Here is an 11,572-nt window from a genome sequence, read left to right on the forward strand (position 1 = left end):
TTACGATGCTTTCTCTTGAGATGTCCGTTCATGAAAAAAAAGGATTATCAACAATGTGTTGTGCAGCTACATTATCACAAAATAGAGTGATATGTTTAGGTTCCTGTATACACAAATCTTGCTACAGGCCATCAACCCAAACAATCTCATCAGTTGTTTGGCTCATGCTACGATACTCAGCTTTAGTTGAGCTCTTGGACACAACCTTTTTCTTTTTGGTTTTCCAAGAGACTAAGGAACTTCCCAAGAAAACACATGCAATATCATGTAAGTGATCTTCCTGAATCTAAACAATTTCCTCAATCAGCATCACAATATGCTGACAGCTTCAAATCAATGTTTACAGCATAGAACAAACCATAGTTCAATGTACCCTTCAAGTACCTCAATATATAAGTACGTAGCAGCAAGGTAATGAGGAACTCGAGGACGGAGCACTTAAAAATTGACTCAATTGCTGCACAATATATAAGATATTTGGTCGTGTAAGATTCAAATAAAGGAGCCTTCGAATCAGTCTTATATATACCTCAGGATCCTGCATCAATTCACCATCATGCAAGCTCAAAGCTAGACCCTTTTGACTAGGAAAAGGTGCTGGTTTATAGTGCTCCATCTTAGTGTCACTAAGCATATCCAAAACATACTTCTGTTTGATTCAACATTATCCCAGCACTAGATCTTATTACCTCAATCCCGAGAAAATACTTGATTTTCCCTAGATCCTTGATTGTGAATGCAGAATGCAGAGCTTTCTTGACAGCAGAATAAAATCAAGATCATTCCTACCAACTAGTAAATCATCAACATAGGCTACTATAACAGTATATTTGCTGCCATTGCTGTTAAAGAACATTGAATAATCTTGGTGTGACTGAGTAAAACCAAAATTCACTAGAAACTTTGAAAGTTCCACATTCCATTGTCTTGAGGCCAGCTTTAGCCCATAAAGAGATCGATTAAGCTTGCATATTTGCCCTGGTTGTATCTTAGTGTATCCCAAAGGAGGCTGCATGTAGATATCTTCATCTATATAACCATGTAAAAACGCATTATTAATATCAAGTTATTGAACATCCTAGTTTAAAGCAACAAAACAATAAGAACTAGCCTCACAGTAGTTAACTTGGCAACAGTGCTAAATGTGTGTTTGTAATCTTTGCCCTGTATATGTCTATCACCCCTTGCTACCTAACGAGCCTTGCATCTCTCTACATCTCCATTAGGTTTAAATTTGGTCTTATAGACTCATTTACAACCTATTGTCTTCTTATCTGGAGGAAGCTTTGTAATTTCCCAAGTATCATTCCTTTCAAGAGCATCTATTATTTCATCCTGCATTATTGCTTGAACCCATTATGTCATGTCCTTTGCCTCATTGTAAGAAGTAAGTTCCTTTACATTCAGAACTTTAGCAAGACTTGTTGCATCAGTAGCTCCAAGAAATGCCAAAGATGGCTTTGTAAACACATTAAAACTTTGAGAAACAAAAGATTGACATAGTTTAGCAAAGACACTACATAATCAGTAAACTTCTTAGGCATTTGCCTAGATCTCTTTGAATCAGGTATTGGAACTGAATGGTGCACAGGTTTAGAGACAGATTAAGAATTAGAAAAGGTGTCTTGATTATGAGTAGAATTGGAAGAAGAAAGAACATTAGAAGAACTATCATGAAGAGAAAAATGAGGTATAGATGAAGGTGTAGACGACAAATCTGAAGATGAACTTTAGGAAGGACCATCATTCTGAACAGAAATAGAAGGCAATTGAAACATATAATGCCAAAGAATAACATCATCTGACTTGATATCCTAGAAAGGGAACACATGTTCAACAAAGTGAACATGTATACTTAAAACTATCTTGTGAGTATCCAAGTAATAAAGCTTATACCCTTTCTGAGCATAAGGATATCCCAAAAATATGCATCTCTTTGGTCTTGGAGCAAACTTATCAAAGAGCTTCTAAGCTGGGTAACACAAGCAACCAATCACCCAAAGATTGGAATAATCAGGTTTAAAATCTAATAATTTCTCAACTGGACTCAACCAACCCAATATATGTTGCAGCCAATATATAACCACCCCAAAATTTGATAGGTAAAGCAGTATGAAAAATCAAAGATATAGCTATCTCCAACAAACTTCTATTTTTTTCTCTCAACCCTCCCGTTTTGTTGACTTTCACCAGGAAGGCTTCTCTGATGTACAATGCCTTTGCTCAAGAACAAAGAAGTATAGAATTCTTTCAAGATCTCAGTACCATTGTCAGATCTAATAGTATTAATAGTAACCTTGAAATGATTCTCAACATAAGCAAGAAAACCAGCTAAAACAATTTGTACTTGGGCCTTATCATGAATGGGATGAGTCCAAGTAGTTCTAGTATTATCATCTAAGATAGTCAAAAAGTAATGAGCTCCAGATAAAGAACCATGAGCGTAAGGCCCCCAAAGATCCATATGAACAAGATCAAATGGTGCAACGACCATGGAATCAGACAAAGAATAAGGCATTTTATGGTGCTTAGCAAAAACACATACTTCAAAATTAAAATCACAAGTATTATTGCCTGGGAACAATTTTGATGCATGTTTCATTTTTCTTACAGACAAATGTCCTAACCTAGCATGTAATACATCAATACAAGTCTTATTTGAAACTGAAGAAATAGTATTATTTACAACAGTATCAGAATGACTACTAGATTGAAAAAGAGAATTTAAGGAAGTGCTTGAAAACTTGTAAAGACCACAAGACTTGACTTCATAAGCTTTATCTTGTTTAGTTACAAGGTCTTGAAAAACACAAGAATTGTTCTCAAAGATAACCAAAAGAGAGGTTTGGTCAAGCAATTTTCTTACAGAAAGAAGATTATGCCTAAATTCTAGTATATACAGAACATCTAAAATGAGGATTTCTGGTGTTAATTGAACTGTTGCTGAATATTTAATATGCTTAATTGATCCATCAGGCAATCCTACTGTTATATGTGATTTTAATAAATGTTGCAAAGTAGTGAATAAAGCTAAGTTTGATGCCATATGATCTGATGCACCAGTATCTATGATCCAAGCATTTTGATCAAAGATTTCTGCATTAACTGGGCATTATGAACAGAAGTTATACCTGCAAAGTTAATTGTAGTGATAGGATCATATGCCATTTCTTTGCCATTCTGCATCATCTTAACAACCTGCTGATACACAGTTGAGACCACAGTAGGATCAGGACCACCAGAATCATAACCAACTTCATCAATAAACTCCACTGGAGCCTTTCAACGAATACTAGAATTAGACTGAACATTAGCAGTAGTCTTCATAGATAGCTTTGACTTTAGAGATGACCACCACTGAGGATAACCAATTATCTTGAAACAATCTTGAATATTATGACCTCTAGTCTTACAATGGTCACAAAACTTATCATATTTCTGCTTCTTATAATCCTTCTTCTGTTAAAAATTGGAGCTAGCACCTCCAAAACCTCTAGCAATTCCAACAGGTTGCCTTGCACCACTAAAAGGAACAGATCTAGTAGTTGTTAAAGCACTAATTTCAGGCAAAAAATCAACAGCATCATTCAGTTACTTCTGAGTTTCAACCTGCTGTAGCATGTAATATGCTAATAAGTTCGTCTTAACTTGATCATAAGACTTGTTTAAACCAGCAAGAAGTTGCATCAGCTTATTGCGCTGATCAGCTTCCAGTATCTTCTTCAGCATGCCACAACTACATTGCTTGATAGCTCCACAAGTGCAATATGGAAATCCTTCCAGATGTTGCAATTGATCTCAAATTTGCTTCAATTCACCATAATATTCAGCAATTGAAACATCATTTTGCTGAATACGCGACAAATTCCTCTTTAACTCAAAGCATTACTCTGACCAAAACGTTCAGAAATCTCCTTCCACAATTCATGTAATGAATTCACAAATATGAAAATACCAGCAAGAACTTATCAATTGAATTCATAATCGAGGACGTTATCATGTAATCATTTCTTATCCACTTCTGATAATCAGAAGAATCAGAAGTACGCATACTCAATGCTCCAATAACAAATCTAAGCTTATTCCTAGCTATCAAAGCCATTTTCACAGCTCTTCTCCAATTCAAGAAATTCGAAATAGTAAGAGGAAGATTCACGATCTACATACCTGGATGATCCCTGTTAGAGATGTAATAAGGATCATTGAAATTCACTGATTGTGAATTCATCGAATTCATAATCGAGTTTGATTCCCTAGCCATGTCGAAATCAAACAAATCGTTGATCAAATAAAAAAAATCGGCAAATCAAGAAGAAATCCTACTCGATTATCGAGTAAATCAAGAAAAGAGAAGAAATCAGATGATCAAATCAGAGTATTGTTGGTTCTGATACCATGTGAACTGGAGAAAACTAATTTCTGGAAGAAACAAAATCAAGAGAAAAGAGAGAAAATCTGGAGAAAAAGAAGTCAGATTTTATTATGTCATAAACTTATGAATGAAGAGTATTACTGGATATATATAGCTCTACAATTACAAGAAGTTCTAGAAATATCTTAGGAAGTTAGTAACAGAATTATGTTATGCAAAACAGAATTCATAACAGAATGGCAAGCTGGAAATCCGAAATGTGAGCTGAGTCAGCTCATCAACATAACAAGGCAAAATGAGTACTTGTTTTCGGCTTTCATGTGACTACATAACATTATGATGGGCTTGAGTTATGTTGTGCGAACTTTATAAACATTACAATATAATTATATAACATGACATTTAATATGTGTTTAATGGGCTATGGATTAGATATGGACTAAACACAACATGCAACACTAGATCTTAATCTATATAGGCATATAGTGACTTTTTTTTTTTTGACAAGAATCTATATTGTGACTTAGTGAGGTATACTTACAATAAGTTCCAGTTCTAATAAGTTACAATTTTAATAAGTTTTAATAAAATCCAAATAGTTAATTGACTAAAAACAACGGATTTATTGCACTGATATGTTCAATTAAGAGCACCACCATTTTACCATTTAGGTAAGCTTTATTTGTTTCTGAATTAAAAAAGAGTTGTTAAATTAGACGTACGAGTCTACTCCAGTTAATCATTTACCAAATAGGCAAGTATAGCAATTCATGGTAAAGAAATGTAGTAAATCTTGTACTCCGTAATTAATTTGGAACGGAGAGAGTATTCCTTCAATCACTTCGAATTTGATGGGAATATTCCAACTCGAATCAGTTTCAACTCTATCAAAAACTCCAAAAAACAGTTTTGTCATGTAGCAAGGAATAACAGTCAAACAAAAATCTTCACACTCACATTGACCCCCACCCTAACATTTGGCTTTAAACTAGTTTTTGGTTTCATTCTCCTTTTATATTGCATGTACTTGATTCCAAAACAAGGTCTGTTCAATTAGACGCCTGGCTGGTTGAATTCAAGGTGCAACTATTTATCACCAGATGTTCACTTTCTCTTGATTTCTGACCCACTTTTTTTAATTTAAACCTTTCACTTCTTTTGTCTTCCTACTACCAAATACTAAACCACCACCTTTTTACAATAACCCCTTTTTTCAGTGTAAAGATATAACAAACTAAACATGTTGCACCATCCACAAAAACTTTGGGTTAGTTAATATAATCATATAATTTTAAGTGATGAAAATTAGAACAATTACAAGAGATTAGAAGGAAATAACAAAAATAAAATGGGGTTGTATTTGTATTTATCATCACCATTAGTGAAAGTAATGCTTTGCTTTACTTTACCATTGATTTTGTTATTTGGGTTTGTTTCATTCAATGGTGGTCTTAATCCAAACCCTTTGTTTTCGCCGTCGAAAACTTCATCAGGTGTGAATTCAAGGGAGATACACCGAGTTTCAACAGAAGATTTGAGGTTGAAAATTGAAGAGGGAATAATGGTAGAGAAAGCTAGTGTTGTAACAGAGAAATCTGTTTTATCAACACCTTCTGATAATAATGTTGCAACAATTCAAGCTGCTAATAACTCATCTGTTTTTGCACTTGTGAGATTTTTCATCACTTTTTCTATCTCCTCTTCCTTTAATTCTTTCTTTTTTTTTTTTTTCTTTTTTTTTTTTTTTTTCATTCTTAGTCTGTCGATTTTCGTGACATGTTTTTGCATTAGCGACATTGTGTATACGAAAATTATTACTTTTGGTACTTGAAGATTTGACATAATCTCAATTTGGTGCCCTGATGTTAATCTTTTTTGTTTTTTTTTTATTTTGGAGACATGAGAAAAAAAAATTTAGTAAGAGTTTTTTTATTTATTATATTTTATAATTAATTACGGGTCGCACACATTAATATTGTTCAATGATTACTAAGAAGTGTGTTTAAGAAAGTTAATTTTCATGGATACCAAATTTCCAGAAGACATTTACAAAAACAAGAAAATCATTTACTTTCCCTTTCCCTTGTATTTCTCTCCGTGTTTTTTGTCCTAAAATTCTAGAAAAGGTTTTTTTTTTTTTTTTTTAAAAAAAAAAAAAAAAAAAAAAAAAGAAAACTAATGTATTGAGTGTAGTATTGACGATTGCATGAATTTTACTTCGGGTTGGGACGAGATTAATACGTCAAACAAGAACAATAGGAGAATAGAATACTTGAAACGAATTTTTATCGTAGGGCTTAATTGAATAATGCACATATTCAAGTTCTTCATCAATTAATACTATATTTTCTTTGTATTTAGGTATATACACCAGAAAGTCAAAAAAGGTATATACACCAAAATCATTTTGCACTTAGGGTCTGTTCATATTTACTTAATTTCAGTTCAGTTCAGTCCAGTTCAGCTCTAATCAGCTCAGCTCAGTTTAGTTCAGCTCCAATCAGTTCAGTTCAGTTCGATTCAGCTCCTAATTTCCCTCTCTCATGAAATATTCATTTCAGTTTAGTTCAGTTCAGTTCAGCTCAGCTCCAATCAGTTCAGTTCAGTTCAGCTCCAATCAGTTCAGTTCAGTTTAGTTCAGCTTAGTTCAGTAAATATGAACAGACCCTTGATCACTTATTATATAGATTTTCCCCTCAAAAAAAAAAATATAGCTTGAAACTTTATCTATGTAGGTACAATGAGATGGACCAAAAATTGGTGGATTACTTGATTATTAATGGTAGTTTGAGATCGAGTATCGTTCACAACTTAAAATAATAAGGAGTATTTGTATTTACTTGCTCTGTTCTTAATTGAGCTTACTTCCCATTAATCTTTTTCCACAATATTTAATGTAGCATCGACATCTTAAGAAAATGCAAATTTATTACTATATCCATTTTTAACTGGGGTTTTCTTTTTAATTTTTAAAGATTATAAGGTGTAAACATCTTTAAGAACAGAAGTAATACTAGTATACATTACAAAATCAATGCGATTATTAATTTTGGAAGGATAAGTTTTTTTTTTTTTTAATTTTTTTTTTTATTTTTTAATAAGTTTTTAAAATTGACAACGGGAATTACTTTACTAAATTTGGTTAAGTGATGTTGTTATACAAAAGACTAATTTAGCTGAGCTCAACAGGCGACAAATGGGAGTTCAATGACATTTAAGGACATGACTCCAAATTCAACCGATATCATCGTCACTACCTTAAATGAAACACAAACCCCTCCCATGAGGGAAGTCGAACTAGAGAAGGTGGTTACTGATTTGGATAAACTTGAAATCGGGCTTCAAAAGGCTCGGGCCGGAATCAAGGAGGCTAAGTTCACAAATCGTACGTATGATGATCCCGATTTCAAGCCCGTCGGTCCAATGTATTGGAACTCCAATGCTTTTCACAGGTATGTAAGATAAACGAACCATTATAGGATATTCGGAAAAAGTTGTTATACTACCTCCGTTACAGGTTATGTGCAACGATTTGACATAAAGCAGAGAGGGAAAATGTCTAATCGTTGCACATAACCTGTAACGGAGGTAGTAGTATGAATTAACTAAAATGTCAGGCTATTACTTATGTTATACTCCAATTCTCCATATAGACGTATGGGATATTTTTATTTAATTAAATCGTGTCACATTTTGAATTTAGAGTTGGAATGATGTGACGCCTTATTATTTAGAGTTATAATTTCTGAAAATGATACTTAAGATAAATGTATGTCCTAGTACTATTGCCGATTTTAGTGCATGTTCAATTTGGCTTGGCGATTGAGACGTAAATGTTACTCTTGCTGAGTTGTTGGTTATATTATATCATTAAATACATTTGGCAGGATATGTATGATTACTGATGAGTGTTAAATTAAGGTACATGCATAATAAGCAAATATTAATTTATATACTAATTTTACTTAAAAAGTTACTCCATTTGTAAATTGAACCCAAAAGGTTATTATGAGTTTCTTCTTTTGGAAAGTCTAAGCATTTGTTTTACCCTAGCTAAGTTGTTTTAGTGGTCCAATTGGTCTTGTATGGACCCGGTCTACAATAATTATTGTAGACCTAAAATTTGACACTTTCAAATAATATAATCACATTCTGGATGATATAATCATTTTTTTAGACGATATAATTATCTTTTTGTGAGTCATATTTTGAATTATATAATGTCATATTAAACCATTTAATGAGATTATATAATTATCTTTAGGATGATAAAATTTAAAAATCATCTTCTGAATAATGTAATTTACTATTTGATACTTTTTATAATGATAAATTTACTTTTTGAGTGATATATTTACATAACAGTTTCAGGATGATATAATCACTTTTGTAGTAATATAATCACATTTCGTATGATATAATCACATTCGTATGGTATACTAGAAGGTTGGGTCTACAATAAGTTATTGTAGATCGGGTCTATTCTAGTCTTTACCTTAGTGGTCACTGATTCTTTCAAGATTTGAACTTTATAAACATATGTGGAAATAATCAAATTAAAGGTCATTTTTCTTGCTTATTCAGATTTCTATTCACGTACTTAATGAGTGTGTTAACATCTTAAGTGTTTTTTTTTTTTTTTTGACAAAAACATCTTAAGTGTTGTTAAAACATCCATAGCGGAAAGAGAGATGTATTAAATGCACCAAGTAAACATCTTTCAAGAACGGAGTACCTAATATGAGATGCAATGATAATTAAGATGAACTCGAGTACTTAAAAAAAGAGGATGATGAGGATTAGTTGTTTGATAATTAACACAATTGAATTTGTTATTTACGTGCCACTTTGGCACGCACGAATGCATGATCATTGATTATTCACTTATTCGTGATTATTAATGGAAAAAAGATTTAATTACATGATTTGGCCTGGTAAATTTAGAATTGATTGTGTTTTAAGTTGCATAATTCCTTTAATTTGATCAACATGTTCATTCACAATTTTTTTTTCTTTTTCTTTTCTTTGTGTATCAAATAATGAATGGTTAAATTGCACTTACATAGAAAATAAACATCATTTGTTTATAGCGGAAAGAGAGATGTATTAAAATAATAGTACGTGAAAAATTCGCGATATAGAAGTGTTAGGTTATTAAAACTTTGTGCTTGCATATGATCGATAATTATATTGCAGGAGCTACTTGGAAATGGAGAAACGATTCAAGGTTTTTGTTTATGAGGAAGGTGAAACCCCATTGTTTCACAACGGCCCTTGTAAAAGTATATACTCAACCGAAGGGAACTTCATACACCTTATGGAGATCAATAACCAATTCCGAACTAAGAACCAAGATAAGGCTCATGTGTTCTTCCTTCCCTTCAGTGTCACTATGATGGTGCATTATGTTTATATACGTGACTCTCGTGACTTTGGTCCCATCAAACACACCGTGAGAGATTATATCAATGTCGTTTCTAGCAAGTATCCTTACTGGAATCGTAGCCTTGGAGCTGATCATTTTATGCTCTCTTGTCATGACTGGGTACGTGTGGGAGATCTACAATATATATAATCAATCTTTACAATAACTACCTCCGTTTCATACTATTTGCAACAAAAGAGTTATATTTTGTGAGACATAAAATATTTCTTTGTTGCAAATAATTAAAAACAGAGTTAGTTTAATGTTACATTGTAACATTAATCAATTTCTGATGCCATTTTTTTACGAGGTTAGCTATAATGCCACCCTTTTTTTGTTCTTGAAGGGGCCGGAAGCATCACATTCAGTTCCTTACCTAAGCAAGAACTCAATTCGAGTCCTATGCAATGCTAATACTTCCGAAGGGTTTAAGCCTCGAAAGGATATATCCCTTCCTGAGATCAACCTTCGAACAGGGGATATCCAAGGGTTTGTTGGAGGACCATCACCTTCACGGCGATCCATATTAGGGTTCTTCGCGGGTGGACTTCATGGACCAATTAGGCCAATCCTCCTAGAGCATTGGGGAAACAACAACGACGAAGACTTGAAGATATACAACTACCTCCCAAAAGGTATTTCATACTATGACATGCTTAAAAATAGCAAGTTTTGTATTTGTCCTAGTGGTTATGAAGTCGCGAGCCCTAGGATTGTCGAGGCAATATACACCGGGTGTGTGCCTGTTCTTATATCGGATCACTACGTTCCACCATTTAGTGATGTGTTGAATTGGAAGTCCTTCTCAGTTGAAGTCGCGGTGAAGGACATACCGAACTTGAAGATGATCTTATCGAGCATTTCTACAAAGAAATACTTGAAGATGTACCGAAGAGTGCTTCAAGTAAGGAGGCATTTTGAAGTTCATTCTCCTCCTAAACGCTATGATTTCTTCCATATGATACTTCACTCGGTTTGGCTTCGGAGATTGAATGTTCATGTTCATGATGATCATCAAGAGTTATAGACCCTGTATTCCTGTAAATCCTTACAAAAAATTGTATAATGTGAAAATGAGTTCAATTGAGGTAGTGGTTGTAAGTAGAGGGGGGTTTGAAAGGCTGGTAATCCAGTTGATATGAGCACACTTAATCTGTAAACAAAAGGGGAAACTAAATCTAGTTACTAGTCATGATTTGATATCATTGTTCATAAAATACATGATACAATGGTACAGAAATAAAAGATGAAATTTTTATGGATTCCATCTTCTTCTAGCTTCTCATGGTCGTTTATGAGATTTTGGAGGTCTAAGGGCAAAATGACATGTAAGGGCGTGACCCTAAGAAATTGATATATAATATTTTTTTGTTTCACTTTTTAAATTTTTGTAAAGAGAGAATTTTTTATTTTTATTTATTTATTTATTTATTTTAACGAACTTATCATTTAATAAAAAAATTATAATACTTTGTGTAGCATAAAACATAAGTAAACTTTTGAATGTACAAAATTTATACTCCCTCCGTGTTTTAGTAAGTGTTACAGTTTGGGCCTGTTCACATTTACTGAACTGAGCTGAACTGAACTGAAATGAACTGATTGGAGTTGAACTGAACTAAACTGTACAAAATAGAGCTAAAATTAATATTATATGAGAGAAGGAAATTGGGAGCTGAAGTGAACTGATTGGAGCTGAACTGAACTGAACTGAAATGATTGGAGTTGAATTGAACTGAACTGATTAGAGCTAAACTGAACTGAACTGAAATTAA

The 11,572-nt window shown here is 33.2% G+C and overlaps 1 protein-coding gene across 1 annotated transcript; it reads left to right on the plus strand.

The window, feature by feature from the left end:
• Nucleotides 1–5,612: 5,612 nt before the first annotated feature.
• Nucleotides 5,613–10,824, plus strand: LOC145617025 (putative glycosyltransferase At5g03795). Its single transcript, XM_081671729.1, has 5 exons — nt 5,613–5,639; nt 5,682–6,035; nt 7,562–7,824; nt 9,569–9,917; nt 10,144–10,824. The coding sequence occupies exons 1-5, from the start codon at nt 5,613–5,615 to the stop codon at nt 10,822–10,824; spliced, it is 1,674 nt and encodes a 557-aa protein (XP_081527855.1).
• The last annotated feature ends 748 nt before the right edge of the window (nt 10,825–11,572 follow it).

This window comes from Chenopodium album, chromosome 26, assembly GCF_948465745.1.
Source record: "Chenopodium album chromosome 26, dcCheAlbu1.1, whole genome shotgun sequence".
NCBI lineage: Eukaryota > Viridiplantae > Streptophyta > Magnoliopsida > Caryophyllales > Amaranthaceae > Chenopodium > Chenopodium album.

Bases quoted from the DNA above. Each gene is read 5' to 3' on its own strand.
- LOC145617025 (XM_081671729.1), top strand. From the start codon at position 5,613: ATGTTGCACCATCCACAAAAACTTTGG. The intron at 6,036-7,561 runs GCACTTGTGAGA...TGAGCTCAACAG, and splicing joins CTAATAACTCATCTGTTTTT to GCGACAAATGGGAGTTCAAT. The intron at 9,918-10,143 runs GTACGTGTGGGA...TTGTTCTTGAAG, and splicing joins TGCTCTCTTGTCATGACTGG to GGGCCGGAAGCATCACATTC.